The following is a 14,952-nucleotide window of genomic DNA, read 5'->3' as shown; positions in this document are numbered from 1 at the left end:
CATAGTTTTGTTTGCTCAAGAAGTTTGAAGATCAACAACCTTTAGTTGTTGTTATAATTCAGTCTATAATTTACCCTCTTGTAACTTTGCTTCTACTCTGTAGTGTTATATTAATACAGTACTATATTACCTGTGAACATAATCCAAGAAGTTAATCATTTCTCAGCACAAAGAAACTGGGAAGACGGTCAAGTAATATATAAACCTAGAAGCATTGTTTTGGCTCAAAGGTAAAAGGGTTTAATGGCAGTAGTTTTATTCTCGTTGTTAAATACATAAAAATAATTTAACCTTATAAGTATAATCAGGAAGCTCTACCTAAAATGTATCATTGAGGTAGAAAGTTAAACGGCTTCATGGTCCAACCACTTTCTGCAGGTCTTCTACCAACAGGAATCATTAAACATGGAGAAAGTACAGTCTTTTAAAGAGAGATGTAAACATATAAAAACCTCACTGCTTTTTAAAAATAATATATTATTTCTTGTTAGATTGCCTGCTTATGTTGTACATTTGTTCTTTGTGAAAATGCTTTTAATGCTTTTATTGTGCATCAGCTTTGACTCGTTCACAGAATTATGTTTTAATCTGCTACATCTTTTCTAACTTTGATCACTCGAGAAAAGTTGATTAAGTTTGACCGACATGAGCTGTGACACTGGCACACAACGGCAAAAGTCACTGTATCCATGGACGAATAATGAAGAATAGTTATTTAAAGTAGTCTCCTAGGTAGGTCACACCCCTGACTTCTGACCTTTAACTATACCATGTGAAAGAAAGCTTTTTTTTTTTTTTAAAGGTAACCAGAGCATTTACTCTTGTTGCTGGTTAATAAATAGAAAACTCGTTCCTCTAATAACTGTTAAATCTGCAGGATCTAAGATCAGATGATTAGTCACTTAAAAAAATAATAAATCAGTCCATGCCAAGCTTGAAAAATGATCCTCGCTGTCACTTGCATATTCAAATAAGCATTTTCATAGGAGAAACAAATTATGTGCATCTACACAAAATCATTCCCAATAATAAGAACGCATCGTGAAGGTAAGATGACTTTGAAACTGGAAAAGCAAGCGTCTTCAGATTTTTGTTTCCTCGAGAGAATCTCATTCATTTCTGTTTCATTTCAGGCGCAGACGATCAGTGAGAACCTCTTACTGCTTCAAAATGCTCTCTCAGAATCTAACCTTCAACTCCAGCGAGCCTTTGGAGAGCAAGTGGGGACACTGTGCAGACGTAACACCAGGTATTATAGTCTGGGTGTTTTTCAGCGCTCTCTTCTCTCTGGTTGGATTTCCTGCATGTGCTGCTGTTCTCTGGGAGCTGTTTCAGAGACACAGAGCTGGAACCTCGATCACCCCTAATGATGTTTTCATGATCAACCTCACAGTCATGGACCTGGTCTTCCTATTTTTTGTCCCACTTGGCCTGACTAACTTCCTCCTCTGGCACATCATGTCTTTCCAGAGCTTCATCAGTTTTCTCTATGCTCTAAACCTGACTGGACGACCTCTTCTAACAGCATGCATCTGTCTGGACTGCTACATGGCTGTGTTCCATCCCATCGCCTACAGCACAAAGAAGAGTCTGACTCCCCGGGTCCTTATGGCTGCTGCTGCGTGGACTGCTACGATGGTTCAAGGGTCCATGTCCATAGTTGATCAAGAGATAAACCACAGTGTAAGGGCCACGTTTGTGTCCCTCATTGCGCTCCCCATAATTGTAATCTGTGATGCTTCCATCCTCTGGACCCTGAAGAAGTCCTATCGCAGCGGGGGACACCTCCACCCCAGGAAGAAGAAGGCTCTCCAGATCATCACCAACAGCATGGTCATGACCATCACCTCATATATCCCCCCAGTGCTGCTGTACGTCTTTGGGCGTCTCATTTTCAGAGATGACAACGAATACGAGTGCGTCATAACAATGCCTGTCTTGATCATCCCGACAGCAGGAAGTGCAATCATGCCTTTGCTGTATTTGGGCAATCTGGGGAGGTTGAATAATATTTGCTGCTAGGAAGGATTTGCATATATAAAGGTGTAGTACAGGTCTGGCACGATAAAAGCAGAACAGATTTTATTTTTAATCATTTTAAAATTATTAAAGCAGAAAATAATGGATTAAAAATAGAAGTTGCTGCAAAAATGGCAGAAGAATGAAGCAGAATAGTAATTCAGCAGATAATATATAATATGAAATATAATTTTATGCATTTGCAGTTGATTGCACAGACATTAAAAATAACTTGAGTTGTTCCATCTTAGTGCACTCAATGCATGTATCATCCAGACTGTTTCAAAGAACGAGAAAAGTTACTCCTCTCCACTGCTCACAGATGTAAAACACATATATCACATATAGCTTTTGATGCCTCTTGTTAATTTTAAATTATTACTTTTCACATTGTTACAACTATATTCCATTTTTTAAAATAAATATCTATGTATGATTATATATAAACATATGGATGTACTTTGTTGTGAACTGGAGAAATGCACCTTTGGTTTCGCTCGTATATTTGAATAATGCAAATATATACAATTTTCACATTACTTAACATGTTATTGTTTCCTACGACTTCTGCACTGAGTTATGAAAACGATGTTTGCTTATACCTGCACGCCTGTGTGAAGATGAGTGTCATGAAAGATGACCTGCCTGCCTTCAACATTTACATTTGTAACGTGATCATTCACCCGATGAAGCCCATGTAAATCAATCATGGAAAATAAGTTCTTGATTTCCCAAAGTTTTCCAGTCTATGGGCTTGTAAATGGGAGCAGGACCTTTTTTCATACCTCTTTATTGGACTTTTTCATTCAATTTATCAGATTAAAATCTCAGTCTGAGATTCTAGAGTTTGTTTTTCTCTGATAGTATCTGTATCTAAAAGCTAATAAAGGTTTTATGTCACCAGATTCTCTGCCGTTTTACCACCTACGACTTTGCTCTAAAGTCTTGGGTTATTATTATTATTATTATTATTATTATTCTAATTAACAATGAATAGAGTATATGTGCAGTGTATTAATGGAAACAACATTCAATTAAAAGTTCAGGTTCCCAAAATGTCACTATGTAAAATGTTGTTTAAGATCAGAATGCGATCATTTACAAATCTCATTAAACTCAATTGTATCCACAATGGAACATATGAAACATTTCAGATCTTTAACTGAGAAAATACATTGTTAGAATATCTTTTTAAAAAAGCTGGAGAAACATTTTTGAAATTATTTGGTTAACTGGTAACAGGTTGGTAACATGACTGGGTTTAAAAAAGAGCATCTCAGCGAGGCAGAGCTTCTTAAAGCAAAGATGAGTAGTGGTTTGCTAGTCTACTTAAAACTATCTCTACACATTGTGGAACAAATTTGGAATAATGTTACTGGATGTAAAAGTGTGAAACTTTAATTTCTTATTAGTCACATGAGGTAATATCATCAAAAGAATCTGAGAATCTGGAGAAATCTCTGTGCGCAAAGGACAAAGCCAAAACTCTATATTAGATCTTTGACCCTGGCAGCTGCATTAAAAACAGGCTTGATTCTGTCATTGAAATCACAGCATGGGCTCAGCAACACTTCCAGAAATCACTGGCTGTGAATACGGTTCACTGTGTTATCAGCAAGTGGAGGTTAAAGCTCTGTCATGCAAAGCAAAAGCCACATGTGAACACGATCCAGAAACCCAGCTGTCGTCTCTGAGACAAAGCTCGTTTAAAATGGATTGACACAAAGTGGAAAACTCTTCTGTGCTCACACGAAGAGTGTCTGTCTTGCTTTTAGTGCTTTCAATTAATCAAAAGGTTTAAAAGCAAATCTTTCATGTGCCCTGTGTTACATGAGTTGATGCTAAAAATGGCCTCCTGTCCTAAAAATACTTCATTTTCTCAGTTTAAACAGTTGATCTGGTTTCTGTGTTCTAATGTGAATTAAGTGTGGCTTCATAAGATTTGCAAATCGTTCTTATTTACATTTTACACAGTACATCAACTTTTCCAAAAATGGGTTGTATAAGAAGATGAAAGCTTTCTTCATTTGGTTTCCATTGTTGTTTTATTTCATTTTTTAACCACATAGAAGAGAAAAAAGTACATATAGACTCACAGAATAACAGAAACCCACCCAATAGAGGTGGCTTGGGCACTTTCTATGATCTAAATGTGCACATGACAAAAAAAAAACAGTCTGAATAGGGCTTATCTGTAAACTGAGCTGTTTTTAGTTTTGACTGTTTGAAAAATTTTTGTTTTCTTCTACAGGACTGATTTGACAAGAGAAATGTGCAAAAACGATTAAAAGTGGCTTCAATTAGAACTTGCACCGTCCAAGCCTTAAAAAATCGAATTTCCCAATATTATACAGGTAAAGCAGAGGCATGACAGCAGATCCCCAAGAGGATGAAAGGGTAACTAGATAGTCTAAGATACATTGACGAATCGACAGCTTGGTGATCAGGTACCCCTCAACTGAAATAAGAACTACTGGAGGGAGGTAAGAGATGATGACCATGGTCAGGCTGAAGATGATAGTTTGAATGGCCCTTTTTTTCTGGGGATTGATGCTGTTTCTGCCAAAGTCAGACTTTATTAATGTATAGAAAATAAAACCATCACAGATAACAATTATGATAACAGCAATTAGATATGTCACAACAGGAAGCATGCTGTTAAATAAATTTGAAGAAAGCGAGTATGCAATCCCAGAGGCGAGTGTGAGAGTCCAAACAATGCCAGCCATCACAACCCTGGGAGCCAGACCTTTCCTCTTGTGATAAGCAACTGGATGAACCACAGCCAGGTAACAGTCGAGACAGGTACAAGCCATCAGGAGCGGTCTCCCACACATATTCAAGGCATAAACACCGCACCAAACTGACATGAAGTCCCACCCCAGCCAAATGAAGTTATTTAGTATTCCAGGTGGAAGGAAGACAAAGAAGATAACATCCATGATCGAGAGGTTAAGTATGAACAACTCATTTGGTGAGAATGGATTTTTTCTCCTGTGTATTTTAAACATCTCCCAGAGGATGGCAACAGTGGAAGGAAAACCAAAAACAAAGCACAGTGCTGAGACAACATCCCAAGCATAAAAGGCCGGTTCAGTGCCATCACAGGATAAGTTAGACCTTTCAACTCCAGCCAGGGCAGAGCTGTTGGAGGGAGGCTTGTATCGAAGATGAAGTCCAAGCAGCATTATTGAACAGTGGCTAAAAGACCTGAAATATACAGTACAACAATTATTTACTATAGTTCAAATAAATAAATACAATAAAGGAAAACTTTTAAATCAGAGTATAAGCTTAAAGTTAAACTTCTCGTTCTATTGACTTCAGATAACTAGCTGAGTGTTAGTGTCGGTGTCACTACTGGTAGTGTGAGGAGATACATGGACCCTACAGAGGTTGCTCAGGTAGTCCAACCCCTCCCTGCAGAAGGTTTGCTGTGTCTCCCAGCATAGTCTCAAGAGCATAAAAAGGCTGTAAGCAAGCAACTTGGATTATAAAAAACAAAAATGTGATGTGAAGTCTTTATATAATCAAACAAATGTGCAAAAGATGCTGAGACTCGGCATCTTTGGTCGGCAAACAACGGAAAATGTACATAAAAATAATCATTATTAAACAAAAATGCAAACAAATGAGAACTGTACCTTGTTTTGAGGTTTTATGAAGGTGTTTGTGCTGAGGTCTTACTGTAATGGGCTGCCTGGACGTTTCAAACTCATCTTTAAACTGCTGTCTAAACATGTGTCCTGATTTCCTGACAGTGGAAATTTTGCAAATCATATTAAAAAAAAGTGTGACCACTGAGGTCATGAGCTTTAAAGACCACAGAGAGAGACACAATGTGCCCAGCGGATCAGTGCTGGAGCAAGAGCTGGGATGTTTTTCCTGTAGGTAATATATTAAGAAGTGAGCCGAAATTCACACTTCATATGTGGATAGATTATTATTATATTATTATATAACATATAACATATATATACATATAATATAACATCAATGGGCTTACTGAGTGTATCACAGACTACATAACTTTCTGCACCGACTCCATTGTTCCAGCTCAGACTGTTCATTGTTACCCAAATAACAAGCCGTGTATGACTAAGGACATCAAAGCCCTCCTCAATGACAAGAAGAGGGCTTTCAGAGGGGGCAACAAAGAGGAGGTGAGGAAGGTCCAGGTGTTACTAAAGGACAAGATCAGAGAGGCTAAGGACAATTACAGGAGGAAGCTGAGTGGAAACTCCAGCAGAACAGCATGAGAGAGGTGTGGAGGGGCATGAAGACCATCACTGGATTCAGGCCAACCAACGGCAGGGGAGCAGAGGGAGGTGAGAATAGAGCCGACGAGTTGAATCTGTTTTTCAATAGATTCGACACCACAGTGTCTGCTCCCACCCCCACAACCTCACCTGTAGTCAGCCTGGAATCCAGAGCCACACCACTGTGCCAGCCTCTCTCTTCACATGTTGCCTCCTGTGAGATTCCTGACACCCCTCCCCCACCCATCACCTTCACTCAATACCAGGTTGAGATGCAAATGAGGAGACTTCACTCAGGCAAGTCTGCTGGACCAGACGGAGTGAGTCCCCTTGTCCTCAAGACCTGTGAGGAGTCTTTCATAAACTGTTTATGCTGAGTCTGAGTCTGCAGAGGGTACCAGTGATGTGGAAGACATCATGCCTCGTCCCTGTACCAAAGACGCCACGTCCCAGTGGCCCCCAGGATTACAGGCCCGTGGCACTCACCTCCCACATCATGAAGACCCTAGAAAGGCTCATCCTGGACCAGCTGCGACCCATAGTAAGACCACATCTGGATCCCCTTCAATTTGCTTATCAGCCTCGTCTCGGAGGACGCCATCATCTACCTGCTCATTCGTGTCTACACCCATCTGGACCAGCCGGCGAGCACTGTGAGGGTCATGTTTTTTGACTTTTCCAGTGCTTTCAACACCATCAGGCCGACCCTCCTGGGTGATAAGTTAGCAGCGATGCAGGTGGATGCTTCTCTGGTGTCCTGGATTGTTGATTACCTGACAGGAAGACCACAATATGTACGTCTCCCACAGTGTGTGTCTGACAAGGTGATCAGCAACACAGGGGCACCACAGGGGACTGTCCTCTCCCCCTTCCTCTTCACCCTCTACACCACAGACTTCAGCCACTGCACAGAGACCTGCCATCTTCAGAAGTTTTCTGATGACTCTGCGGTGGTTGGATGCATCAGCAGGGATGATGAGACAGAGTACCGGGCTGTGGTCGACTCCTTTGTCACGTGGTGTGAGCAGAATCATCTGCAGCTCAACGTGGCAAAGACCAAGGCACTGATCGTGGACTTCAGGAAGACCAGGAAACACTTGACCCCTGTTTCAATCCAGGGGGTCAGTGTTGACATTGTGGAGGACTATAAATACCTTGGAGTACACATTGACAATAAACTGGACTGGGCTAAAAACACCACAGCACTTTACAGGAAGGGCCAGAGTCGTCTCTATTTTTTGAGGCGACTGAGATCTTTCAACATCTGCCAGAAAGTGCTCGGGATTTTCTATGAGTCTGTTGTGGCCAGTGCGATCCTCTATGCTGTTGCATGCTGGGGTAGCAGGCTGAGGGTCGCAGATGCCAACAGACTCGATAAACGAATCTGTAAGGCCAGTAATGTTGTGGGGATGGAGCTGGACTCCCTCAAGGTGGTGTCGGAGAGGCGGATGTTGTCCAAAATAAAGACAATGTTGGATAACACCTCCCACCCACTCCATGACATGCTGGTCAGTCACAGGAGCTCGTTCAGTGAGAGACTGAGAGTACCGAAAAGCACCACTGAACGACACAGGAAATCATTCCTGCCTTAACACACTGTTTACTGCAACAGCTACACCCTTCTTGCACATGTTCTTACTTTTTCAGCTATTTAATAATAAGTGACTTTAAAACTATTAAGTTTTTAATAGTCTTAAAGTTATTAAACTTTAAGACTATTAAAACACAGCAGCATAGACAGACACACTTGATTTAAAAACTGCTGTTTGCAAATAAAAAATCAGCAAAATTTAATTTCAAAACACCTTCCCTCTGCATAATAACAGAAGAACATGCCTTGTTATTCTATCTTGTTGGTCTAATGGGAGAAAAACCTCCTGAATTGCTTAATTAGAGTCATTATTGCCCACCTATTCTCTACTGTGGAGGAACACAGCTTAAATACATAATACAGCCATTCTCATTTTATTATTAACATCTGATAAAGCACACAGGTCCCAAACACAAGTCTTAACTGTACATTATTAAATGTATAGGTTTGTTTTCCCATGGTTTTGTTATTCCAACTTTTTTTCCTATTGGCCCAAATAAAATATTAGATCCAACGTGTAACACACATACAGAATTATATAAAAGGGAAGACCTGTAAATATGAAGTTAGAGAATCTTATAAACATTCGACAACAGGCGACAGATACACAGAAATACAGCTAGTAGTTTTGACTGTTTGGGTGGAAATAAATACTGATGCTTAAATTACAACTTGCAGCATCCAACCTTTAAAAAAATCCAATTTTCCAGCATTATAAAGGTAGAGTAGGGGCATAACAACAGATCCCAAAGTGGAGGTAACTGTAATAGGAATACCAATAGTACATATGAACATCTTGTCACTGGGCATCAGAGGTCCACCGATTAAAAAGAGAAGTATTGGAGGAAGGTAAGAGATGACTACCATGACTAGGCTGAAGATGACAGTTTGAATGGCTCTTTGCTTCTGGGGGTGGATGTTGTTTCTGCCAGGGCCAGACTTTTTCAGTGTATGGATGATGAAACTATCACAGATAACAATTATTACAAAGGCAATTAAAAATACCACAACTGGAAACATGCTGTAGTACAACTTGTAGACAAGAAAGTATGCAATCCCAGATGCGATCGTGAGAGTCCAAACAATGCCAGCCATCACAACCCTGGGAGCCAGACCTTTCCTCTTATGGTAAACGACTGGATGAACCACAGCCAGGTAACAGTCGAGACAGGTACAAGCCATCAGGAGCGGTCTTCCAGATGAATTTAAGGCATAAACACTGTTCCAAACTGCTTCAAAGTCCCAATACATCCAAATAAAATGATTCATTATTCCAGGTGGAATGAAAACCAAGAAGATAGCATCCATGGTGGAGAGGTTAAGTACGAAAAAGTCATTAGGTGATAACGATGTACTTCTCCTGCATATTTTAAACACCTCCCAGAGGACTGCAACAGTGGCAGGAAAACCAAAAACAAAGCACAGCACTGAACAAAAAGCCCAAGCATACATGTTTGATTTAACACCATCACACCAGGAAAAGTCAAACTTTTCCCACACAAATTCAGATGCAGCTGAGCTGTTGGACACACGCTTGTATTGAGGATATATATCTAGCAACATTGCTGAGCCGAGCAGTTGAGAGAAAAGATGAAAGATCAGCGAGATAGAGGTCAGAGAAGTATTTGCAGTGACGTTCTAGTGCTATGTGCTGCCTGGACAAATGCATCAAACGTTTTGGAACTGCTGCATATAAATGCGGCCAAGCATCCATCAAATTAATGATGTGGCGTTAGTGGAGGTTTTGCAAATCATCTTGGAAAAAAAGCAAAGGTACATCACCCAGGAGATATAGACAGAAAGACAAAAGACATAGTTGGGCTGGCATAATGATTCAACAACAATACCAACAATAGAGTGAAGAATTGCTTGCGGTTTTGTGAATTTGTTGGCCTCTTTGGCACCAAAGTTCACCATGTTCGTTTAGTATAGCATGCTAACATATTACACCTTCCTGGTAGCAATTCATGATACAGTGATTTATGGTGTTTTTTGTTTATTTCATATATATTCACCACGTCGTTCTTTTGATTCAAAAACAGATTTTCAGGATCTTTGAATACATACCAGAACAGCTGAGCAATGCCATAACTGGTTGTCTTAAAGGATATGAAAAACAATATACAATTAAGTGTTTTTAACTAGTGAGTACATTTAGACTGTGAGTGACTGGTGACCTATCAAGAGCATACCCCACTTTTCACCCTCTGACAGCCAGTGACTCCAACACAACCTTTACCCTGATAAGATAAGATAACCTTTATTAGTCCCACCCATGGGAAATTAATTTTGTTACAACAGAAAGTTGACCGTGCAAAGTTACAGTAGCAAAAATTAAGAAACAATCACTGGAATAGGATAGGATAATAAGAATAAGATCATGTACACAATACAACAGAATAAAATACAATGTTGTCAGAAAAAGGGAATCGGACTTAGTGTTATTGCTATTGCACATGTGTGGATGTGTGTGTTTGGTCAGCTGAGAAGTCCTTGTTGTGGAGTCTGACAGCAGTAGGAAGGAAAGACCTCCGTCCCACATTGTGGGTGCCGCAGCCTGCCACTGAAGGAGCTGCTCAGTGCTGTCAGAGTCTCCTGGATGGGGTGGGAGATGTTAAATTGTAAGAATACCTTTTTTCTCACAGCTCCCTTGTCCAAATCACACTGAGTTTTTCTAGTAGTACAAATGTGTATTTAATATACTACTTTATGTTGTGTAGTGAAAGGTCGGAGAACTGTATGTTCTCTTTCATTGCAACTAATCTAATGACATGGCTAATAACAATTTTTTAAAAAGCCATATTCTATAACAGATGCCGACCAAAGGTTTTAATCAAAACTATAGGTCTACCACAGATCTATGATAAATTCCAGCCAGGAGCTGAGTAAATACTGAATGTCAAATGTATTTGGAAGTGATGCAAATATAATCCGAATTTGCACACATTGTTTTGTAAACTCTCACAGAAGCATGCATGAGGACTGGGCAAACAAATGTTTCGGGTGTTAGCTGGAAAAAATAGCAATGCTGTCAGTGCTGACAAATAATCCTACGCATACTGTTAAGGGTCCTCCAAGTTCACTTTCAAATGATAAAATAAATTGTTGTGTTCTGGTGAAAATTACTAATGTGTTCGTGGAGGCGTAGAAACATCTGGATCTTTTAGTAGAGTAGGTATCACAACAACAAATGGGAGATAGCTCCCTCAGGTTCATTCAAGGAACTGCTGTGTTAAGGAATTTCTATTATTTGGGTTTTATTTGCAGCTGCTCAGGTCTGCAGTGCTACCTTCCATTGCCTCTCGTAAACTTACCACTCTAACGTCAAATAAATATTATAAAACACAAAGTAAGTTAAGAATAAAAATTTTTTTAAGATGAACAAAAGTGGCACTTAAACACCGTAAAAAACCAAAGCAAAGACGTGAGATTGATGATTCATTTACATTTTATTACTAACTCAACTTGCTTATTTTTCAGTAATGTAATGTAACATATAGTTAACAGCACTACCTGTTTAAATCGCACGAGAATCAAAGCTCTCTTTTCTGAAACACTCCTTTCTGAGTCCTTTTGTTCTTTCCTGCAGTAATTGCAAATACCCCTGTTGGTCCTTGAAAGCAGCACTAGCCGCCTCCATGACGCTCATCATTATACTATTTTTGTCCTCCGGTTGCCGCCATTGCTGCCGTATTATGAACTAGTGATGGGATTTCCAGCTCTTTTTAGAGAACCGGCTCTTTCGGCTCCAAACCGGCTCTTCGGGTTGTTTTGTTTAATTAATTTATTATTAACAATAATATAAAATATAAAATTATGCACAAAAGGAATTACTAATGTAAAAAAAAAGTGGTTTTATTTATATATGTTTCTATATAAATATATGCGGTGGCTCCGAGAGACAAAGCCTACGGTTGCCCCTAGAGACAAAGCACGTACAAATTCCAAAACACATTTCTAGCGTTAACTTAACTTCCAAAACAGAGCTCCTTAGATCACTTAAATTACACAATTGAAAGCATATGTGTATTGTTTTTGTATTTATACACAAGCACTCATATATATTCAAATGATTTAAAAAAAATGTTCATTTACCTGTTACTACCACACATCAAATACGGTCGTTGGTACTTCCTGGCTTGTGTAGCCACTAGGTAACAAAAGCTCAACACTGCGCCTAGCATCCTGGAGCACTTCTGTTGTGTTTTGTACGTGTTTTGGAGTTTTTACGTGTTTTGGAGTTTTTACGTGTTTTGAAGTTTGTACATGCTTTGTCTCTAGGGGCCACAGTAAATATACTTTTATTTATTCACTCCACATAAAATGTAATAAATAAATCATATAATACAAAAACCAATTATTCACATTTCAATATTTAAATTTTCAGCTTTTTCCTTTTAAACAAATTTAAAGTGAAACAACACAAAACACTGCAAACCACAACACAATTAAATATAAATTATAATATGAAAACAAAAAGAACATGCATATTCTCTGTCATATGGACCTGCATGAATAAACTTTCTGAATCCTTTATCATCTGCAACTGAAAATAGTTGTGGATGATTACTATACCTTTCTAATGTGACGTTGTTGTCCCGGCTCTCTTTCTCTGTCTCTCTCTCCTGCTCTGTTCCTGTGCTACTGAGTGTAACTACCGCCCCTCCCCCCCTTTGCCCAGCGCAAAGCACAAGGCTGCATGCGGAGTGAAGCGGAAAAAAAGTGCGAGAGAGAGGGTGAGAGAAAGAAAAAAAAACAACCCACGACTCGCGATAAGGAGTCGGTTCGCGTCATTCACGTCAAAGATCCGGCTCTAAGAGCCATTTCGTTCGCGACCGACACATCACTACTACAGAGGCATTATGTTTCTTATAATCTATTCAGTAATCATTACTAAGAAATTCCAGCATGACCTGAAATGAGTGTTTGAGACCATAAACTCATGGGCTGCTGGGGCCAACGTGGTTCAAAAGGCATAGTTGTTACTTTGTAGGTTTCTGATTTGGGTCGCACTTTCCACTACAGCTGGGAGAGTGTGTAGGTTTTCAGTCATCCAGGTTATAGGATGACTTGAGAACCTACACCTAGTCTTAAGTGCTTAAGAAGAAGTCCAGTTGTTATTTTATCAAGCTCTTGAGACTACTGGGAGTTCGCAGAGAAGTCAGCATCTTACATGCAAATTACCATGGCAGTCTGCTGTGACAAAAGCAACTGCAAGGAGGTTTTTTATCAACCAGTTGGGAAATACACATTTTTCCTAGGGATTGATTTTCCATTGACTGCCAACAACCACTTGCCAACTGGTTGGGAAATAGATATTTTTACTCACAACCAGTGGTTGCAAGTTAGTTCTAGACCAGTCTCTAGAGATGTGTGACTTGTTGTGACCCTTATTCACTTGACCATACATTGTCACACATCCAAAATGACAGATCTGAATACAACCAGAAGTTTGTTTGCACACCCACAGGTATCGCCCCCTGCTGGCCATAAAAAAGCAATGCAAGTTTAAGCCCTTTCGCTTTGGCTAGACTTTCAGACCTGGAAGCTAAGTTCATCTTTTATACTGTCTATGGTATTAGAACATGAAGTTAAATTTAGACAATGATGTTTTGTCGATTGGCAGGTGAGTGATAGAGAGACCCGTCTGGAGTGTCTGCTCAACAACAACAAGAATTCAGATTTCTGTGCACAGCTCACATCCTTTGACTGGAACGAGGTGGACCCAAACTTGTTAGGTAAAAACCTCAGGGCATTTAATCGATAAACCCAAATTACAATGTTTGAAACTGAAAATAAAAAATGTTGTGAATGTATGTTGTTGTTTTTTTCTGTGCAGGTACTTCCAGTATAGACACCACCTGTACAATCTGGGGGCTGGAGACTGGGCAGGTGCTGGGGAGGGTCAACTTGGTGACAGGTCACGTCAAGACACAGCTCATAGCTCATGACAAGGAGGTAAAAGTTATTAGATGATCCATCAAACTTTATTGAAGCGCTGTCCTTTAAAACAAACATGTTGGAGTGACAGACTCATGTGGGCCACTGTCTGCTTGTATCGCAGGTGTATGACATCTCGTTTAGCCGAGCAGGCGGGGGCAGGGATACGTTTGCCTCTGTGGGTGCGAATGGCTCGGTCCGCATGTTTGACCTCCGACACCTCAAACACAGCACAATCATCTACGACGACCCACAGCATCACCCATTGCTCCGACTCTGCTGGAACAAGCAAGATCCCAACTACTTAGCTACCATGGCGATGGACAGCTTGGAGGTTAGTGCTGCTCCATTTAAAGGGCTCCTGCTCAGATCATGAAACTGCACAGTGGAAATGTCAATCTAACCATTTTTTCCTTTTATTTTGTATTGAAAAGTCAATTTAAGAGAAGCTCTAAAAATGTAAAGCGTCGCTGTGTATCCTCAGGTGGTGATTTTAGACGTGCGTGTACCCTGTACTCCGGTAGCCAGACTCAACAACCACAGGGCCTGTGTGAACGGAATCGCCTGGGCGCCACATTCCTCCTGTCACATCTGTACTGCAGGTAGGCAGCTGTAGCAAAACACTTGATTGTAGTTTTTAGAGCACTGCATAATATCGTTATTTAAAGGAAACCTAGGCCTCTGGTACATTTGATTGGCCCTCCTAAGGTCAATGGGAAATTAAGATTTAGATGTAAATAATTATAAAACATGCAGTCTGTCCTACTTTAGCCACCAAACGCTCTTTGATAAACTCCCCATCAGATAATGCTTTACAGTTTTTTGCAATTTTTTTGTGGAAAATCACAATACAACTGTGTTGCTTTTTATTTTGAAGGGGGTTCTTCTTTTATAAAAATTTAATTGTTAAACTTGTGTTATTTATTATGCAGCTTCACTGTAAATGCATTTTTTTATATCAGCAACACAGCCCAGTTACTCACCTTTGTAGGGGTCTAACACAAGAGTTCGAGATTACAGAGGAGCTGGCAACAATGCACTCAGTGAAAGGGACTAGAGTTACTGCACTGTTCAGATCTGACGGGAAATTGTCTGACTTTTGAAATGAAAGCAAGATAAAGTGACTAAAATGAATTCTGTATT

General features: G+C 39.9%; 1 protein-coding gene across 1 annotated transcript; it reads left to right on the top strand.

Annotated features, from left to right (window-relative positions):
* Window positions 1-1,458: 1,458 nt before the first annotated feature.
* On the top strand, window positions 1,459-14,942 carry LOC309713173 (uncharacterized protein; the record flags this gene model as incomplete). The annotated part of the gene is made up of 6 exons (XM_082544574.1): window positions 1,459-1,916; window positions 12,452-12,605; window positions 13,496-13,607; window positions 13,709-13,827; window positions 13,934-14,143; window positions 14,294-14,942. 6 exons carry the CDS (start codon window positions 1,459-1,461, stop codon window positions 14,423-14,425), a joined length of 1,185 nt encoding a protein of 394 aa, XP_082400700.1. The 3' UTR covers window positions 14,426-14,942.
* Window positions 14,943-14,952: the final 10 nt, after the last annotated feature.

The sequence above is a fragment of the Aulonocara stuartgranti genome (assembly GCF_965226115.1).
Source record: "Aulonocara stuartgranti genome assembly, chromosome: 8".
Taxonomy (NCBI): Eukaryota; Metazoa; Chordata; class Actinopteri; order Cichliformes; family Cichlidae; genus Aulonocara; species Aulonocara stuartgranti.
The sequence above is the reverse complement of the archived record's forward strand: the minus strand, read 5'-3'. Positions and strand labels throughout refer to the sequence as shown.